General features: G+C 36.6%; 1 protein-coding gene across 2 annotated transcripts in view; it reads right to left on the bottom strand.

Annotated features, from left to right (window-relative positions):
- Positions 1–22256, bottom strand: part of LUZP2 (leucine zipper protein 2) — a 469487-nt gene that overhangs the window by 28108 nt on the left and 419123 nt on the right. Inside the window, exon 10 of one of the 2 annotated variants that reach the window (XM_088017667.1) lies at positions 3521–3611. In XM_088017667.1, coding sequence (XP_087873793.1) covers positions 3521–3611 — 91 coding nt within the window. Of the gene's footprint in view, positions 1–3518; positions 3612–22256 lie in introns of both variants that reach the window. The other variant, XM_028117737.2, reaches the window with a different exon arrangement.

Consider the following 22256-nt stretch of genomic DNA (forward strand, 5'->3'; position numbering starts at 1 on the left):
TCTTTACTTAGTCTACTGATTTAATGCTAATCTCTTCTGGGAACACCCTGTTAGACGTGCCAGAAATAATGATTTACCAGCATTTCTGAGCATGTTGATGCATAAACTTAATCTTATCACAAATTCACCCCTTGTCAATATGGCACCCATACACCTCACTTTACACCATACTTAATCTCCAAATAAAGACAACAAGGAAGCCATAATTCTGTCTAATATAACTATCTTTCGTACAACAGAAAATGCACTAATCCCTTTCTCAGAAAAGGGTAAATTTATATTGCTTTTACTTTATGAAACTATGTTTGGATACCTCATTTGGACATTCAATTAAAGCAGCCCAAATTGGAGCTGAGTCTGCAGCTTGTTAAAGTCAAGTTGAAGCTATTTTCATATTGCTGTATTAAAATGGAAGCAACCACATTGCATGATATTAAACACAAATGAGAATATTCTGGGTGATTTTAGACAAGCTGAATAATACCAGTTCTCATAGATCCAAAGATCCCCTTGCTTTGGGGTGCCTGGGTGGCTCAGATGGTTAAGTGTCTGCCTTTGGCTCAGGTCGTGATCTCCAGGTCCTGGGTTGGAGCCCCATGTCAGCTCAGCAGGGAGTCTGCTTCTCCCTCTCCCACTGCCTCTCCCCCTGCTTGTGCTCGCTCTGTCTCTCTCTCTTTCCCTCAAATAAATAAATAAAATCTTAAAAAAAAAAAAAAAAGATTCCCCTGCTTTCTTTCTGTAAGGTTGAAGAAGTCAGCAGAATTGGTCTCAGCGTTGGGGAATCCTGCAAAGGAACTAAGCTCTCCATGCTTAAAATTAATCACACTCTGGTTACTGTAGCTTGGGGTGATGACGGTCCACTAGATTTCTCATGGAGAGTTCAGCAATGGATGAAATCACGTAACAGCTCCCTGATCAATTCCACAGTCCTACATCAACACTGGTCTTATACAGGTTACATAACAAATGAAGGGTTTTGGGATGGATCTCTCCCACCCACTATCAAAGGTCATACACAGTTTTTCATATTACCAATATAGAGCCTAATTTAGGCACTGCCCTCTTTTAAATGTAAATATAAGACAGTCAGAAAAGCAGAAAATCCATTATTAAACAATATAGTAAAGGGATTATGTGTTACCTAAACCAAAGTTTTTCTAAGTATGGCTCACAAACCATCCGCCTTAGAATCACCTGGATTGGAAAGAGGCTTGCCAGGTCCATGTTAAAAAAAATAAAAATAAAAATGGAGGTTACATTGAGTCCTATTCATTTATAATTTCCTGAAGAATTTTTCAGACTCTTAATTTTTAAAAGCTCCCCACATGATTTTTACTATCATTTACGCGTGAAATACATTGGCAGTAAAACTCGACTGCACATTAGAATCACCTGGAGTAATGAAAAAATAAACACAACTAATGTCTAGGCCCCACATGCCAAGATGCTGAGTTAATTTTTCTGATGTCAGCTCTGGGCATCAGTATTTTATAAGAACCCTCCAGGTGATGCTATTTTGAGGACAGCAAAGAACTGCAGGTCTAAAACTTGAAAATTGATGTTCACACCAGTTCCACTAATTCCTACTGCTTACATCTGGTGTATTTCACTCATCTGTATTACTCTCGCAGCCTTTAAAGGTAATTGAGTCTACAGCCTATGAACATTGAGCACTCTCTGCACTACAAAGCGTAGCTTCTTGGAAGTAAAACTCCAAGGACTAAAATCTAGACAGAGGTCAGGTTAGAGAGGAAGCATTCACCTTGGTGCAGGTGGAGGCAGATTTTTGAAGGGACCCAGATTGGAACCTGCAACAAGGTAGTAACTGCTTATGAGACTTATTGAAGGGAAAGGAATTATCAGGGACAAAAAAGGACAATAAAAGTAGAAGGAGAGTCAAACAAACAAACAAAAACAACTTACGATTTTGAGCAGGTCTCACTCTTGATAAGAAAAGTAGACCAGAATTTTGCTTTGGGAATCTGAGCAAAACACACAGTACTTTTCAGCTTTGTCTCCAATGGGAACATCTTGTTTGTTTGTTTGTTTGTTTGTTTGGTAAGCTTGATGAAGTTCCAGTTCTTTTGTCCCTTTAGATGCTTCTACCACCTCATTACAAGAACGGTTTGCTCAAGGCATACATATGCTCACGGTCAGTACAGAGGCAGGAATAAGGCAACTGAATTCCTCCTAATCTAAGAGCTCAAAGTGGTACTTTTAAGGATCAAGCCTGAACATTGCTCATAAGGGTGTAGCTTCCAAGATTCTTTTCTTTTCCTTCCTTTTTTTTAGTGATACACAATTAAGATAGAACCCAGTTTTAAGTGTACAGTATAATGATTTGGTATTGTCTATATTGCAAAATGATTTTTTGGTAGTTTTAAGAAAATATATCAAGAAGTAAAAACATTACTCCTTAAAATTAACACTATTGTCTCATAACTTAATTGGACACAAACATTTGAAAACCTGAACTATAACCTTAATTAAAAACCAAACTCTTCAGCTTGGGAATCCAGGGTCTCTCATATTTAAGTCCGAAATGATCCTTTTAGGCATATATCCCACAACTTTCTGCACTCTATTCTCTAGTCATTTTATTCTGGTTTCTTGTCTCTGCACATTCACTCACACTGTCAGAGACCTATCTGTCTTTAGCAAAATGTTCCTTCCTACAGAAAACCTTCTTGAGTTCTTCATTTGGCCATTGCCGAGTTTTTCATTTTTACTTCTCATCAATTTTATTATGTTCTGAATTGGTACATGTTCAAATATACAAAGATTTGAAGCCAAAATTGTTGAGAAATTCATATTTTTAAATTCTCTTTGGCAGCCAATAGAAGAAAAAGAATAGACTCTGTTAACTTATGTGTCTATTCTACCTTATTTTCTTTGCTGTGGCCTGATCTCTTTTCAATCATGAATAGCTTCAGCACATACTTTTCATTTTGTCAAATCAATTAAAGCCTAACTTTGAATCTACTCAACACAGTTGTCATTTGCTGTTTCTCATATCCAGACATTATAGGTCTGTAATTGTGCCAAAGTCCATTATTAAAATTTCATTACATTACTAGGAGAAATAAAAAAGGGCACAATTATGTATTTCCTATTATCATTTGAAGGTTAACAATCTCTCTTCCTTCAATGTAATGTCTCTATTTTGCTGGGTTTATTTGCTTTACAGGGAGAATACTATTGAATCACATCCTTTGGGGTTTTGTTTTTGTTTTAAATACTTTAACAGCTTTCTGTCATGTGGTTGTGGGAATAAGCACATTGTTGGGCACGTGGTTACCTTCTTACCTCTCTGAAAACTCAACTTCATAGTACTCCTAAGGGTCGGGTTACATTTCCTAACAGAATACCTACTTCACTGACAAATTTTAAAGTACAGGGTTTAGATAGTAGATATCACATACAGACAGTTTCATGGTGGCATGAACTAGAATTTTTAAAATGCCTATGCTCTTATTTTCATGTTGAATGATACGAAAACCATTTTAAGTTATTCTTACATTTTGAGAATTGCACTCAGTGGTGTTGGGATTTTCTTCCTTTGTTGTCTCAACGTGAGAGCTCTCATTTCTTTCAGGATAGGTTTGCTGAGGCTAGAGAAAGAGAAAGCGAGAAATAGATTCAACCAATAGATCCATGTGACTACTGTAAAATACAATACAATGGCAACATCACACTCAAGGAAAATGAATACAATGGAAATTTGTATGTATCAGAGACCTTAAAAATTGTATATAAAAATTCATTGAAAGTACATAAAATAAGTTCTGTTCAATTTTGTATTAGTGAGGTCCAATGGCATTATTTTCCCACTGGAAATATTTATTTCTTGCATAATCAGCTTTTATTTTAAGGTTACTACTTCTACCAAAAGCAGGAGTCTGTCTTTTCTCATATTTTAATTCCAAGTATATCTGAGAAATATAAGTGTACACTTCACATTCTCAATCAGAAAGAGAATGCCTTGTAACAGTTCACTATAATTTACATAGAGGATTACATTTACTTCAGTGCTTTACTAACTAATCAAGCACTGCTTCCTGTCTCTGGAAACTTTAAATATTATTCTAAAATTCATTTCTTTAGGAACACTAATATTTTTTAAAGATTTTATTTATTTGAGAGAGAGAGAGTATGAGCGGGCAGGTGGGGGGGCAGAAGGACAAGCAAACTCCCTTGCTAAGCAGGGAGCCCTATGCTGGGATTGATCCCAGGACCCCGAGATCATGACCTGAGCTGAAGGCAGCTACTTACCTGACTGAGTCACCCAGGAGCCCCTAAAAAAATTTTTTTAAAGGCAGTTTTTCAGGTTCTGGCCAGGGAAGGGTATGCATAATTAATATATGTAAATATCCTCAATAGGCTGGTCTAAGATTATCCACTGAAATGTGTGTTTCTTGGGCAAAGCTGATTTGAATATGCTGTTAGGCTCATCAGTCTGTGAGGGTACTTATTGTAGGATAGACAAAAACTAAACTTAGTGAATTTTAACATGCTTGGATCTGAAACTGTGATCTCAGTGGAAGAAAGGGGCCTCTAAGCATTGGGGCCCCAGGAAGATAAAGACAAAGATATGGTCTGATCAAAGTATCCAAACCCATTCACATTTTGTCTGTGTTACTTTCACTGATTTGGTTTTCCATAGGCAGTTACATTCCTTCGCAGGGGAACATTCTTACAAAATAATACTTTGATAAAAACAAAAACCAAAGGTATTTCATAAAACTAGTAGAGTATTAAATGTAAAAAAAAAATCCATAAAACTAGTAGCGTATTAGAGAAGTAATAGAAAATAAAGCACTTTAGTTGACTAAAATAGTTCCTATATTAAGTTACCCAAATCCTGGGCTTTACATATAATAACTGATAAACAAATAACTACATAAAATTCTTTTTTCTTTATACTTAAAGGAGGTTCAGCTTCATTGCATGAGTTCCAGAAGGCACTAAGTGTTTTTCCCTCTCTTAATCCCTCCTTCTCTCCTATTCTTCCTTGCTTAAGACCCCTATCTTCTGATCTCCCCTCTGTATTTTCCGTAAAAATAAGAAATTTAAACAGGAAAATAAAATGTCTTTGAATAAGCCAGTACTCTGTATTAGATGTTGTCGGTGGATATAAAGATGAGAAAGGTGTTGTTTTTGTCTTCATAGAATTTATAGTCACATAAATAGCCCTAAGATAAAGCAGATTAATAAAAGAGGGCACAAACAAAACTGTTGACATGGCTAGAGCTTCTGTTAGGGTGATATAGCAGCAGTACGAAGGCAAAAATGGAACAGAAGAAAATTAGGGTGTGGAAATCAAGAAAGAAACAACAAACATTGATCAAGTAGATGGTAACAAAGGCTGAACTAAAGTATTAATTCTGGCAATAGAAAAGAGATTGCTCTTTGTTGAGAGCAAAGATTAGAACCTACAAAATTGAAAAATTCTATAGAAACAGAGAAACCCGGAGAAAAGACAGGTTTGTAGCAAAGAGGGTTACTTGTGTATTGCTAATTGAGAGTTCAAAGCACTTGTGACTCTTAATTAGAGAGGCGCTATTCAATAGCAGTGTTAAATATATTAACATCAATCAAAACAGCCATTTAATATAGCTAAAATCTACTGGACTTCTTATAACCTACAAATTACAGATAGTGTGAAGAAATAGGTTAAAAAGTATAGGGGGAATACATAAATGGTATAAGAGTTAAGAAGAGTCTCCCCTGGCAATCACAACAAGAATCACAACTGTAAAAAGATCGAGTAAATCCCATTAACAGGCAAGTAGTAATTTCAGTGTATTTTGTTTCTGTTGAACAATCAAATCATTGAATAAATAGTCCCAACATACCTTTGAAAATTCATTTACTATATAACAGCATTAAAAGAAATTGAAATATAAAATTCATTCATCATTCTAGAAATAATTATTTTTACTTCTCAATGTTATCTTTCAGTCTTTGTCCATATCCTCATGCATGAATATTTATAGAGCCACAATTATAGTGCTCATGACATATTTAACTGTTTTTACACACATATATATGTTTTATCTACCTAAAGATAAATGTGAGGATATAAGTATCCTTTACATGTCTAAATAATATTTCATAGAATGAACTTGTAAAAATGTATATTTCAGTTAAAGACTTTGGTGGTTCTGAATTTTAGGTTATAATATTGTGAAGAATATCAGTCTTCTTGGTACCAGTTTGCAAGACAGCTCATATCACACTAGTCATTGGTTTAAATGTCTGACTCTCTTTAAAAGCTGGGAACCCATGAAGGAAAGATGTCATGCCTTATTCATTATTGCATCCTTTGAAGCTAGTACATACTTTGCACTCGGTATGTTTTGTTTTTCTTTTCATCATTTACTTAAGATATCTTTCTTAGGACTAAAGGAAAATAAGAATTAAGGACCAAAACTAAATCAAGAGGAATGGATATATTTACGGTGGGAGAAATCTTTCCAAAATATGGCAATCTGAATTACTTCTAGCAGCATGAGTCAAAATTAATCGTGCATACACTCTATGAAAGCAGTGTGTTTGGAACTGAGATCAAACATTAAAAACATAGTTCTTGATCTCAAAGAGCTACCATATGCTCCTCATTAATTGTCATCATATCTTCTACCTTCCCAGTAGCTCCTAATTTCATTCTGGAGGGTTACCTCGGTCATGGTATGGTGTTTCCAAAGTACTGTTTTATGTATCAAATTCCCTGACCCATCCAAGATATTGGCACATGACCCAAGTTAGGTAATGATACTGCCATTCTTAGAATATTGATTACATTAAGAGGGAGCCATAAATGATTAGGTACACTAATTCCAAGTAGGGTGCCTTGTCCAAGTTGTTTCGACAATAAGACCCTTCCTTATGGTTCATACGTCCAGTCTTCTGAAGCAGCCTTTGTTTCTGCCCATTTCCAGATGTGTTACTTCTATCTTTTCCTTGGTACTATGAGCTCCTGATGTTCTATCAATAAAGTCCCTTAATTTAATCTGGTGAAGGTCATTATTGGTTGCATGTAATCACAGAGACCTGGATGATACAGGGAGTCAAATCAATAAAATAAAACTGATAGCATAACATAAGGGCTGAGGTAAAAGTTTACCATGGAAACTAACAGGAGGGAAACCTAACCCAGCTAGGGAAGCTCAAAAGAATAATAACAGGCTCACCAATGATGGAGATTACATTTTAGGGTAGATATTCAATATCTTCCTAAAATATAAATATGTAGCATATTAATAAATTTTAATGTTTGATTTTTTTTCATGCAAGTACTGTACATTTGTGAAAATGCTCCCAGATTTTGGTGGTAAGGCTGAGACAAGGAATATGTCCAAAATAAAAGGTTTTATCTACCTGTCTCTATCTATCTATCTATCTATCTATCTATCTATCTATCTATCTATCCATCTATCATCTATCATCATCTACCTACCTCTCTGTTTTTGTGGGATTTTGTTACTTTGGACAGATGATAAAAAGAGCTTTATTAACTATTAAGTTCACAAAAAGCAGAGGAAAAAGAATGACAGTGTAACTTTTCTCCTCCATAAGTTTGCCAAGGCTACACTTGTGCCCACATATTAATAAACTGGAGTGCCTGGTTTGCCAATGTCTGTATCAATACTGAAGTTATCTCCATTTTGCTTCAGGAAAAAAAATGACATATATTACTTTCAACAACTGGAGGAAATGATACATTGCTTCACCAGTGTGAGCAACGAAGTATAAAAAGTTTGTTTGTTATTAATATAACAAATTATCAGAAAGAAAAATTAAGGTGGCTGGGTGGCTCAGTCGATTAAGCCTTTGGCTCAGGTCATGATCCCAGGGTCCTCTGTTTCACTTCTCCCTCTCCTGCTCCCCCCTGCTTGTGCTCTCAGTCTCTCTCTCTCCTGTCACATAAATAAATAAAATCTTAAAAAAAAAAGAAAAGAAAGAGAAAATAAGAAAATAATCCCAGTTACAATAGCATTAAAAACTATAAAATGCTTAGAAATAAACTTAAACAAGGAGATGAAAGGCCTGTACACTGAAAACTATAAAATCTTAATGAAAAAAATTGCAGAAGACACAAATAAATGGATAAATATTTCATGCTCATGAACTGGAAGACTCAATATTGTTAAAATGTCCATGGACCCAAAGAAATCTACAGATTCAATGCAATCCTTATCAAAATTCTAATGGCATTTTTCACAGAAATAGATTAAATAATCCTAAAACGCATGTGGAACCACACAAGACCCCGTACAGCCAATGCAATCTTGACAAAGAACAAAGCTGAAGGCATCAGGCTCCCTGATTTCAAACTATATCATAAAACTATAGAAATAAAAAAAAAAGTGTGGTATTGGTACAAAAACAGAGACACATGGATCAATGGAACAGAACAGAGAGCTCAGAAATATACTTGCACATATATGTTCAATTAATTTATGATACAGATGCCAAGAATATACAATGGGGAAAGGACAGTCTCTTCAATAAATGGTGGTGGGGAAACTGGACAGCCACATGCAAAAGAATAAAACTGGACTGCTATCTTACACCATACACAAAAATGAACTCAAAATGGATGAACATCTTGAATGTAAGACCTGACACTATAAAATTCCTAGAAGAAAATGTAGGTGGTAAGCTCCTTGGTATTGGTCTTGGAGATGGTATGACACTGAAAGCAAAGGCAACAAAAGCAAAAATAAATGAGATTACATCAAACTAAACTTCTTCCCAGCAAAGAGAACCATTTACCAAAATGAAAAGACAATGTACTGAATGGGAAAAATATTTTCAAATCATATATAGATGTATAGATGGCCAATGGGTACTTGAAAAGACGCTCAGCATCACTAATCATCAGGGAAATGCAAATCAAAACCACAAGGAGATATCACCTCACACTTGTTAGAATGGCTATTATAAAAAAGATAAGAAACAACAAGTGTTGGTGAGGATGTGCAGAAAAGCCCCTCCCACCCCACCCTGTGCTGTTGGTAGGAATGTAAATTGGTGTAGTCATTATGGAAAACAGTATGAAGTTTTCTCAAAAAATTAAAAATAGAACTACCATATGATCCAGCAATTCCACATCTGGGTATTTCTCTGAAGAAAACAAAAACACTAGCTTGAAAAGATACATGCATCCCCGTGTTCACTGCAGCATTATTCACAATAGCCAAGACATAGAATCAAATTAAGTGTCCAACCAAGGATGAATGGATAAAGATGCAAATGTAATATTATCAGATATATATAATATTATTCAGCCATAAATAGAATGAAATTTTGCCACTTGCCACAACAGGGTTGGACCTTGAGAATATGTTAAGTAAAATAAGTCACACAGAAAAAGACAAACACTATGTTCTCATTAAAAGCAAAAAACAAAACATAAAACCAAGAAATGATACAGAGAACAGATTGGCAATTGCCAAAGGTAGGGACTAGGAGGTGGGCAAAATGGGTGAAGGGAATTAAAAGGTATATATTTTCAATTATAAAATAAATAAGCTATGAGGGTTTAAAGTATAGCATGGTGACTATAGTTAATAATACTGCATTAAATAATTTGAAAGTTGCTAAGAGACTAATCTTCAAAGTTCTCATCACAAAAAAAAAATAATTTTGTGACTATGTACGGTGATGGATGTTAACTAGAAATTATTGTGGTGATCCTTTCACAATATATACAAATATCAAATCATTATGTTGTATATCTGAAACTAATATGATGTTATATGTCGATCACATCTCAATAAAAAAATTGAAAAGCCAAAAGGGAAATAGATACAAGCAGCAATGTGGATGGTGGCATACCACTGAAATTGTATTATTTTCTAATCATAAACTTCGATGTTTTTAAGATTTTGAATTACAGAATGAAAACAAACTGTTTTCGTTAGATAAAAACAGACACAATAACAGAATGTCTACTTAGTAGGCTATCTGGTGTACAATGGAGGCCCCACAAAGATATAAGTTATGTCCTATGGCAAAAGAGTAAATATTATCTTATATGGTAAAGGATATGATGAAATTAATGACCTTGGGAAGAGGAAATCACTCGGTGTCTTAGTCCAATTAGGCTGCCATAACAAAATATCATAGACTGGGTGCCTTAAACAACAGAATATTTTCTCATAATTCCTGAGGCTGAAAATTCCCAGATCAGATTAAGCAGGGTTTTGGGCGCCTGGGTGGCTCAGTTGGTTAAGCGACTGCCTTCGGCTCAGGTCATGATCCTGGAGTCCCGGGATCGAGTCCCGCATCAGGCTCCCTGCTCAGCAGGGAGTCTGCTTCTCCCTCTGACCCTCTTCCCTCTCGTGATCTCTATCTCTCATTCTCTCTCTCTCAAATAAATAAATAAAATCTTTAAAAACAAATTAAAAAAAAAGATTAAGCAGGATTTGGTGTTTGGTGAAGCTTCTCTTCTTTACTTGGACACCTGCGGCCTTCTAAGAGTGTTCTCACATGGCAGAGAGAGAAGAAGCTCTCTGGAGTCTCTTCTTATAATCCTACCAGATCAAGGCTCTAACCTTATGACCTTAAATACTGAATTACTCCCTTAAAGGCACCGTCTCCAAATACAATTAAAGCTTCAACATGTGAGTTTTAGGGGGACACAGTTCAGTCTACACCACCCTGGATTACATGGATGGGCCCTAAATATCCTCTTGAGTGTCTGTCTAAGACAGAGGGAGATTTCTTATATACACACAGAAGAGAACACAATGTAAAGATGAGGGTAGAGACAAGAAGCAAACAGACACAAGCCTAGGAATGTTCACACAACCCCCAGACACTGAAAGAGGCATGGAACATATTTTCCCCTATAACTCCCAAAGAGAGTATGGTACCGTGAGATTTCAGACTTCCAATCTCTAAACATGTGAGAAAATAAATCTGGTATTTTAAGCCATCACATATTTTGTGATTTGTTACAGTAACCACAGGAAACTAAACAACTACCTCTTCCAGTAATTTAGAAATGTGTTAGATATTCATTTTCCTACCACTTGAATATGTTCCATAACTCTTTCCAAGGCAAAATAATTTTTAAATTTCCTCAGTAGTATATCCAAGGTTCTCTTTTCTTTTTCAAAAAAGATTTTATTTATTTGAGAGAGAGAGAGAGAGAGAGAGAGCACGAGCAGGGGGAGGGGCAGAGGAAGAAGCCGACTCCCTGCTGAGCAGGGAGCCCGATGGGAGACTCGATCCCAGGACTGTGGGATCATGACCTGAGCCAAAGGCAGACACTTAACCGACTAAGCCACCCAGGCACCCCTCTCTCATCTTTTCTGATGAAAAATCCCAAAGCCTAAACCTTTCAAATAGTACTGAGAACCTGTCTTAAACATAAAAACTATTAAAGAAACTGCTTTTTTTAAATTTTATTGTGTTATGTTAGTCACCATACATTACATCATTAGTTTTTGATGTAGTGTTCCATGATTCATTGTTTGCTATAACACCCAGTGCTCCATGCAGAGCGTGCCCTCTTTAATACCCATCACCGGGCTAACCCATCCCCCCACGCCCCTCCCCTCTAGAACCCTCAGTTTGTTTCTCAGAGTCCATAGTCTCTCATGGTTCATCTCCCCCTCCGATTCCCACCCGCTTCATTTTTCCCTTCCTGCTATCTTCTTCTTCTTCTTTTTTAAACATATAATGTGCTTTTTAAATGGATGAAATGAGCATCCTTAGCAGTGTACTTGTCAAAAAAAGAATTCCAGAATCAATGGCATATCTTGGTCACTTCCACATTCTGTTGGAGAAAGCATAGGCATGTGTATTACATATGTGGCTTCTCTCTAATTTAAATTGATTTGTATATACTGTGTGTGTGTATTTTTAATATATCACATGAGGAAATTGGAATAGGTGATGTGTGAAGTTCTTTCCTTAGCAGCAGAAAGATCCAGAAGAATAATCAGGGAATGTGAAAGTGAATGGAAAAATAGCTTTGATTCCGGGCTCACAAATAGTATTCTCACAGCAATGATAAGTGCAAATACACACACACACACACACACACACACACACACACATACTATATATATGCAAACATATATAAATATATATCACCACATATTTCTTTCAACTGGTAGGCACTTTATAATATTTGTCTTAAAACAGAATGAGATAGATTTCATTTCTAATCAAGACTTAATAACAATGATTTCATTTACTCTCCTACCTGAACAAATGAAAAAAAATTGGAAAAAAGAGGAAACAATGGTATTAAGAAAACTGACAACAGACAATGAGGGGACAGTGGTTCCTTAAAGATAGGACACAAATGAGATGCATAGAGCCTGTATCACTGTCAGCTAGAGACCAGGAGAAGGGTATTGAGGAACTGAAACAATGAGACATGATGGGCACCAAAGATCACTATTAGTAGGGATGAATTCTACCAAAGGCTACATGCACTGGCCTCTCCAGAGACCAAATCATGGCCTGTATCTTCCTTGTAATGAGGACCATGAACATGAATGAAATGATTGGAATTGTTCTGTTGACTTAATTTAGTTCCCAGGGTCCTGACACAAAAGTGAAATCATGAACTTTTTTTTTTTTTGAGAGAGAGAGAGAGAGAGAGAGAGCGAGAGCACACATACATGTGCATGAGTGGGGGTGGGGGGGGAGAGGAAGGAGAGAGAGAATCTTAAGCAGGCTCCACGTTCAGCGTGGAGCCCCATGTGGGGCTCCATCTCATGACCCTGTGATCATGACCTGAGCAGAAGTCAAGAGTGGTAGGCTTAACCAACTGAGCCACCCAGGTGCCCCCAAATCATGAACTTTTTAAAGGCAAAGACAATGCCTCTTTCATCTCTACAACTCTTCACAACTAGCATCAAGATTGACAAAAAGAAGATTTTTGATGTTATTTAGAAGAATAGCAACATCACAGAACTCTTCATACTGTTTCTCACCTGAACTCTGCAAGGCCTTTGAGGTGAAGAAACTGAGACTGAGATGTTCACTGAGTCACCAAAATCAAAATGCTTTTGGATGATACAGCTGTCATACTGATTTCTTTGTGTTTCCAACTCCATCTTAATACCTCCCTATTAGAGATAGTAGTTGATAGGATTCACCACCGTTTACTATATTTCCTCTCTTCCCCCTCAATTTATGTAATGACTCTCCCCAAGCATCTAGTTTCTGTATTATGTCCTCCTGGTAAAAAGAAAGGGGGCCTTTAGAGAGTATTCTTTCTGTAGAGCTTAGTTTGCTACAATATACTTTAACTTCATTAAAGTTTGCTTTGTGATCAAGTAATTGCTTTAGGAATTTTTTTTTAAATTAGGACATAAAATTACACTCTATTTGAAGAATATAAATACCCATATGTATTTATTAAGTTAAATTTACCAAATATATTATTTTTCTACATACTCATTAAGTTTGATCTAGTAAAAAATCTCTGATAATTTTATAGATTGTTGACAAATGCAAGTCATAAGGAAAGGTGGTATGAATGCCACCCACCCATAATTTCCCCAGAATCATCCATTTTTAAACTTTAGCTCACATACATAAAGTGAGGCAAAGAGAGTGACCAGAAAAACTGTTATAAGGTGATAGTTAAAAACAATTTTGGGGGGGACTCAGAATGTTAGAAAAAGAAAAAAAAATCTTGAAAGAACAAAGCTTCTCCTTGCTCTACCTCCCTCTCTAAACTTAGGGTAAAATAATATGCTACGATACAAATAAAATATATCCTTAGCTAATATACAATTTCCAAAGCTCAGTTAATGCCCTTCTAATTCTGTGCTCCTAATTCTACTGAAGTCCTTCTGTTATACTTCAGCAGAAAATACACATCCTTATCTTTGGATACCTCTTATTTCCCATTCTTACGGCATTTCCTGAATAACAGCTTTAACTTGAAAGCCCAAAGCTTCCTGACATTCTGCTTCTCTCCAGCTCTTCAGTCTCAGATTGTTTACCAAAGTTAGACGATTGCTAAGAGGAAACACAGACCCTCTTGTGGGAATCTGTATAATAGAGTTATCTCTAAATAAGAGTCAACAAATCATTCCCCTAAAAACAAACAGAGCTTACTGGAACCTTAAAAAAACAAATCCTGGAGTGCGCCCAAATCTCTTTTTGGTCTAATGTGAGAAGTTGTGATAAATTCTATAAATATGTACTATTCCAATTATCAAAAATTATTTTCTTTGACAGGACCTCTTGCAGCAACCTCGGGGTGTTCTGTATATTCTGAGCAAGTCACACACTATCCTCTCTGTGCTTTTGTTTAATTTACTCCTTCTGTCCCAATTTGTTTTCTCCCCTGACTCTGTAATCTGAGTCCTACCTGCACGAGTGGCCCCAGCTCAGCCACTCCTTCCTTCACAGAATAACTCAGTAACCTGATTGATATTACATATATGGATGTGTGTGGCCTATATGCATAAGGAAGATTGTTTGCAAACGGACTGGAAGAATACATGGATATGTTTGATTAAAATCTGAAACAACGAGGTTAAAGTGGGAGTGAAGACTTTTACTGGCTTAAAAAATTGAAATAATTAAAATAATTTTAAAGACATTGAGTTTGCTTCTATTTTTCTTTTTGTTGGGAGAAGAGGGGTAAATAATAGTTTTTATTTATAGAGCCCTTGTCATATGCCAGAAGAATATAAGTTAATATGTGCATTGTATCTCAGCAAATAATCAGGCTACTCTTTTAAAAATGAGGAAACTCAATTCAGAGTTTAAGGAATTTGCCCGTGGGGTGCCTGGGTGGCGCAGCTGGTTGGGCATCTGACTCTTGATTTCTGCTAGGTTGTGATCTCATGGTCGTGGGATCGAGGTGCACATACAGCTCTGCGCTCCGCACAGGGCTAGCTTAAGATTCTCTCTCCCTTTCCTTTTGCCCCTCCCACTTACTCTTGCTCTCTCTCAAATAAATAAATGCATTTTTTTTTTTAAGAAATTTGCCCAGATTTGACAGGTAAGACAAAATGGTAGAGCTCATTCAAATACTCCTTGATCACAGTGAACCCTAATCTTGGACCGCTATAAAATGTGATTAGGAAATAAATTGACATTTTAAGTCAATAAACTTACGTTGTTTTTACCTACAATGTTTATATGCCATTTTCCAAATACAGCACTTCTGAAGCATATTAGAAAGAACAATATTCACAATGCAACAATTCATCCCCAGAGGTTAAATGGTCTGTAATTATGAAACTTTAATAAATCAATTCCAATGCATAATCTGAATCTTTACTACCAAATTTTCAAATATATTCCCTTTCATTTCATTTTAATAGAAATACAGAGAAGTTAAAACTAAAAATTACAGTTCAGTAATATTTCCTACATAGAATGCCCAGATAACTTTCAACTTCCCAGTCTAAACTTAAATTTGTAACTTACTAATAATAACCTTTAATGTAGGACTTCTTAACTTCTGCCAATTGATATTAAATTATAGGTATAATTTTCTGTGGAGAGAGAGTCCATTGCTTTTATAACATGAGTAGAGTCTGCAAAATCTCAAATGACTAAGGACAACTGACCTAAAGCACATTCCTCTATTTTTGCCCCAGCCCTAATGTCTTGTACACACCCTTCCTCTTTAGGGTGGGAGTAAGTATGCCATCCATTTATTTGTTCAGTCATTCAAAAACTACTTCCTGGGTGACCTAGATGTGGCCAGAATATGGCAGAATACAAAACAGACGCAATCCCTGTGTTCAAGGAGCATCCAGTCTGCTAGAAGAATTGCATGAAAACAGGTTATCTCACAAAAATTTAATTAAGTACAATCTGGATAGCTACCATGAAAGATTTTTCGATTGCTTTCAGAGTCCAGCACACAAGAGAGTGAGCCGACTCATCGGGAGGGTCAGGTAAGTTTTCCTGAAGAAATAGCACTGAAAACAAGACCTGAAGGATGAGCAGTTCCCCGGGTGAGGAGGCCAGGCAGAGCCTTCTGAGTGAAGGAGAAGAATAGGTACAGGATTGAGGAATAAGAAAACTTTCTAACTTTACGGAACCCAAAGAAAGCAATATGCCGGGCGCCTGGGTGGCTCAGTCGTTAAGCGTCTGCCTTTGGCTCAGGTCATGATCCCAGGGTCCTGGGATCGAGTCCCACATCGGGCTCCCTGCTCAGCGGGAAGCCTGCTTCTCCCTCTCCCACTCCCCCTGCTTGTGTTCCTGCTCTCGCTGTGTCTCTCTGTCAAATAAATAAATAAAATCTTTAAAAAAAAAAAAAAGAAAGCAATATGCCTGAGGAAAGATAAGAAATGATGAAAAATCCAGTTAGAGTGATAGGCATGGGTGTCTCATTAATGTCTGCTTCATTCTCTCTCCCATTTGACTTTTAGCTCTACCCCCAGAGGCATCCACGTTTTATATAGTTACAGCTTTCTTTCCCATCTGACCCCACACAGATGCCCTGTATCCCCCTCAACTGCATCCTCCAAAATGCTGACAGTGCAGTGTGGTGAAAGACAGAGCTGAAGGCGATAATGTTGATTGATCTTCCTCTGTTGACATTCAGGTTAACATAACAATTCCTGGGCTGAAAACAGAAGCTCCCTCTAAACCTCTCTTCTACCTACCTCTCTACACCTGCCTGTTACCCAGTTACTGTTCTCATTGTCGATACCCCAAACCTCACCACTCACCATTTCAAACATTCCCTCCTTCTCTTTCCTCTCTCATTCACATGTGTGTGTACACACATATATACACCCGTGTGTCTGCACAGTGTTTCTAGGTCTTGCATTATTCCTAACTGTCCCCTCCTCTGTTCTTCAGCCCACGGTTACTTCTACTTTCCCCCAAATCTTTTTCCTGATAAATTTCCACTTACCCTTGAAACACACTTGGAGTACAACATGCACTAATGAATCTTTCCAAATTTTCACAAGGAAGATCACATTTTTCTTCACGTTCTGTCCTTCCATAAGATTTTTTTCATTGACATGTTAGTTTTTTAACATATTATATAATAACAAATATATTATTTGTAATATGTTTAATTATCTTTCTCCTTTACCATACTGAAGACTTGATCAGTTAGAAATCATTTAGTTGTAAGTTATATAATCCCCGACTAGAAACAGCCTAAGCACTAAGAGTTATTTTCTCACATAAGAAATCCTAACATAGAGGAGTTCTAGAGTTGGTTAATTCTGTAATCCAGGATGTTGCCAGGATCCAGTAATTTTCCATCTTTCTGCTTGCTGTTTTCAGAACACTCCTACATAATTACAAGATGGCTACAGCAGTTCTAATTTAATAACTTTCTGAATTATTCTTTGGGCTATACACTACCATATGCCCATTACATATTTCATCAGTTGCAGATGGTAGAGTCCAATTAATAAAACAATTGAAAAAGTTATTAAATTAGACCCCAAGAGAAATTATTTATTCAGGGGACCCCAATATATCATAAAGATATGCAAGCCTTCCAAGAATTCAAAGTATTCATATTCTTTAGAGATAATGGTTATACTAGAACAGCAGAGAGGAAAATAATGTCTGCAGGTGATTAAACGTAGAATCAAAACCCAAGCATTTGATAATAGCAGAATCCATTTATAGGTATATAAGCCAACACCAGGAAAATAACTCTATAGAGATGACAACAGAAAAAAAAAAGATGTAATTAGTGAAACATAAATGGTTATATAGTGCTGCAATAAAGATTGATTTGATTCCTCAAATCAAAAAGAATGGAATTTTGGAGTGACTGGCTGACTCAGCTGGTAGAGCATGCAACTCTTGATCTTGGGGTCCTGAGTTCAAACCCCACGTAGGGCATAGAGATTACTTTGAAGAAGGAGGAGGGTGGGGAGGGGAATGGAATTTTGTTCAAAAACCCTGATATTTAGGTCCAGAAAATGAGAGTGCCTGAAAATAGGCTGGGTGTAACTGGTTTTTCTGGAGGGAAATGAGGTCAGTTAAAAATGGGGAGGTGAGTGATCATATTTTATTAGGAAACAGCAAGTGGAAGATGTTGATTCTTGGACATTTCTTTTAAAAAATTCTCAGAAAATGACTTTAGTTGTATGAACAGAGTACGTGGTATCAGACAAAGTAATTTTCTCCAAAGTAAAGGTCTTTTGTTGTTGTTCTTTTGTGTCCATAATAGTAAGGCTATTTTGGAATCATTCCCATTTTTATACATAAAAATGTTAGACTTCAGAAAACAGTGGATTTTCAAAAGGGTCTGGAACTTTGATTACATGCTTGATGCAGTTCACAGATGGTTGTTAACACAGGTGGAACTTATGAATTCCTTCAAAATATTATGAGACTTTAATATTCTATGAAAACACACTCTAGGATGTGAAACTCTTAAGTCATTTTTAAGAAGGTTAAGTATGTGACACTAAATCAAAACAACATGCCCTTCTGCTCATATTTCTTGCTTCTGACAGTGGCTTCAAGAAACCTCAGAAATCAGGTCTCCATAATATCAGCTTCAAAGGTGCGCCCGACAAAACCTTAAGCTCAATAACTTATTAGATAATCATTCAGTAAACAATCATTTATTACCTACTGTATTGGTGCTAGGCACTGTATTAACTGCTGTTGAGTAGAGGGATGAGTGAGGAAGGGGGATGTGAAAATGAACAAGCAGAATTTCTCTCTTTACATACTCTATTCTTATGGTAGAGTACAAGACAGATCTTTATCTAAATGTTACTTATATATTTATTAAAAAGGACAAATGGAAAAAAATTAAAACAGAAATAAGGAGATACATGAATCGACTATACTGTACATCTACGAGGAAATGATATATAAAATAATTCAAATAACATTTACAATGAATTTTAATGAGATGTTATTATTTCACTCATACAATGTCAGCCAACTGTATCACTTTTTGTGAGCAACCTAGTATCTCTGTAATTCATTTTATTCATAATGAAAGTCCAGGATATATTCTGTGTGATGGTGGATACATGTCATTATACAATTGTCAAGATACATAGAATTTACACCACCAAGAAACCTAATGTAAACAATGGGCTCTGGGTGATATAATGAGGTGTCCATGTAGGTACATCAGTTATAACAAATGTACCACTCTAGTGAGAGGTGTTAATAGTGGAGGAGGTTGTGTGTGTGGGAGGGTTGGGGTAGGGGGCAAAGAGTATTTGGGAACGCTCTGTATTTCTGCTAAATTTTGCTATCACCTGAAACTGCTCTGAAAAATGAAGTCCATTTGAAGGAAAAAAATAATGAGAGTACTGGATTATAACCTAAAATCTAAAATAAATATCTATGAGTACGTCTGATATAAATAAATGACTGAATGAATAAATAAATGGGGGAGGACAAATATTCCTTACAGAAGAATTCTAAATAATATATACACAGACATTCCCTCTGTAACAGGTAAAACTTAACTACCCTTCCCTTGAGTGTAGGCTAAACTTAATGATTCATTTCCAAAGAATAAACTGTGTAAAAGGACAAGTGCTAACTTTGTGGAGAAATCTGGCATGTACCATCTTAGCCAAGTGATGAGGATTAACATCACCAGTGATGTCATGTACCTGATATAATGATAAGAAGAGCACCACAACTTTGTGATATTATTTACAAAAATCCATAACCCCAGTCTAAGCATGAAAACCCATCAGACAGCCCTGGTTTGGGGGATGGATATTCTACAAAATATTTGGCCATGACTTCTAAAGTGTCAAGGTTATGAAAAACAAAGAAAGACTGAAAAACTGTCACAAACCAGAGGAGACTAATGAGATATGATGTCTAAAAATGCAATGTAGTACCCTGAATTGGATACCCTGAAATATAAAAAAAGGACATTAGTAGAAAAACTGGTGAAACTCAAGTAAGGTCTGTAGTTTGGTAACGATGTATCAACGCTAATTTCTTAGTTTTCATAAATGCCCATACCCATGGAAGATGTTAACATTAAGGAAAGTTGAGTGGAGGGTGTACAGGAACTCTCTGTACTATCTTTGTAATTTTTTTTTTTAAGTCTAAAATTTTTCCACGGGAAAAAAATTTAAAAGAATTAGGATAATAGTATTTCTTCCTTCTAGAGTTTTGTGAGGATTAAATATGTTCGTATGGGTACAGCACAATTCAACAAATGTCAACTATTGGTATTACTACTATTACCATTATTTTCTAAATTTGTCCATGACAAATAAGCATACTTTTTTTTAAAAAAGATTTTATTTATTTATTTGAGAGCAAGCACGAATGGTGCGAGGGGCAGGGGGAGCGGGAGAAGCAGACTCCCCACTGAGCAGGGAGCCCAATGCCTGCTCGATCCCAGGACTCTGAGATTATGACCTGTGCCCAAGTCAGATGCTTAACCGACTGAGCCATCCAGTCATCCCTTAGCATGTTTTATAACAAAAATAATATTTTTAGGGGCACCTGGATGGCTCAGTCGTTAAGCGTTTGCCTTCGGCTCAGGTCATGATCCCAGGGTCCTGGGATCGAGCCCCATATCGGGCTCCCTGCTTGGTGGGAAGCCTGCTTCTCCTCCCCTACTCCCCCTGCTTGTGTTCCCTCTCTTGCTGTGTCTCTCTCTGTCAAATAAATTAAGTCTTTAAACTAAACTAAACTAAACTAAAATAAAATAAAATAAAAATAATTTATATTTTTAAAAAGTAGTTGATATTATAAATGATGAGTGGACCTATGTCTATGAGAATATAAACATAACAAAGAATCGATACCATATACATGTTCAAAATATTTATCTGAAAGCATTAACAAATGGCTAAAAGTAAAAAAAAAAAAAAGAAACTAGGAATTCAGACATAGTCTTACTAAATGTATTTTACACACTTTAAAGTCAAAAATTAAACATTTTATCTATTTCATGCCAACAAAACATTAAGCATATGGAGAAGCCAGAGAGGGTCTGTTTTTAATACGGTTCAAGTACAGGCTAAATGCGACCAAGGGCATGCTTTTAACTGTGTCAATAGTGGTATAATGCAATTTGGGATTTTTCTGGGCTATCGCTGGGGCTTTAGCAGCATCAGCAGGAGGGATGAGGAGGAAGTGAAAACTGATGCTTCAGGGAGAGAGAGACACCTTCCCAGTTGTGAAGAATGGCTCTAGATGGGAGGTCCAATGTTTATAATGTCTAACTTGTGTGGCAGATTTAAGCATTGCTGGGCAACTGTGTGGGGAGGTTGGCAGGAAGGAGTTTAAATCACTCATCTGAAAACAGTATTATGGGCAGCAGGTAATAATGACAGCATCAGTACTATTTTTTTAAATGATTTTATTTTTTGAAAGATCTTATTTATTTGAGAGAGAGTGAGAGAGACAGCAGGAATAGAGGGAGAGGAAGAAGCTGACCCCCCACTGAGCAGGGAGCCTGATGTGGGGCTCGATCCCAGGACCCTGGGATCATGACCTGAGCCAAAGGTAGACACTTAATCGACTGAGTCCCCCAGGCGCCCCTGAAAGCATCAGAATTATTTACACTATCTTATTATTCAGGTGACGGACTCACAGACATACAGGGAATAGGAGGATATCATCTTTTGCCCAAGTGAGAGAACTGGGAAAATGTCAATCAGGATTTCTTAAGTGCTCAGAAAAGCAGGCTGGCATGCATAGAAGGACCCTCACCCTAACAATATAATAGGAAATTGAATCCGTAATCCATGGAAGTAAGATGAATGCTGGTTATACAAATGGTCAACTTTGTAGGAAGAGGATAGGAAATGCTGCCTCTTGGGTCTTTACATTAGCATTATGGGAAACTCTCTGTTATCCCCATCCTTTGATAGCATGTGCCCCAGGTAGTGGGAAAGGTTTTCCTATACATGTTTTAACTCTATCAGGAATGATTCCTGAATGAACGGTAAATTTAGCCATGGAGAATCAGCAGTGGCAAAATTAAAAGTTCTCAGGGATTCAGTGAGATCACATGCTACATTCTGGTATTTTAATCAAGTCTGGACAATAAACATAAGGTTATTCTGGAAAACTAAACACTGGTGTGTCTCAGATTAACTTAAATATGATAGTTTTATCATCATCTATGAAAAAGGCATTCATGAATTCATGAACATTCACAGTTTTTACATTTTGTTTTAAAATTAGAATATTTTACATACAATATTGGAAATAAAATGGCCTGAACCCCATGCTCACTGTTCATTGACTCTGTCTAGCCTTAAGGGGCTTAACTAGCAAGAGTAGTAGGCTGGATTAAGGCAAAGCTGTTGCCATCATGGATA

Source organism: Eumetopias jubatus, unplaced genomic scaffold, assembly GCF_037043125.1.
Source record: "Eumetopias jubatus isolate StellerSeaLion01/CBP00866 unplaced genomic scaffold, mEumJub1_p1.0 scaffold_13, whole genome shotgun sequence".
Classification (NCBI taxonomy): domain Eukaryota; kingdom Metazoa; phylum Chordata; class Mammalia; order Carnivora; family Otariidae; genus Eumetopias; species Eumetopias jubatus.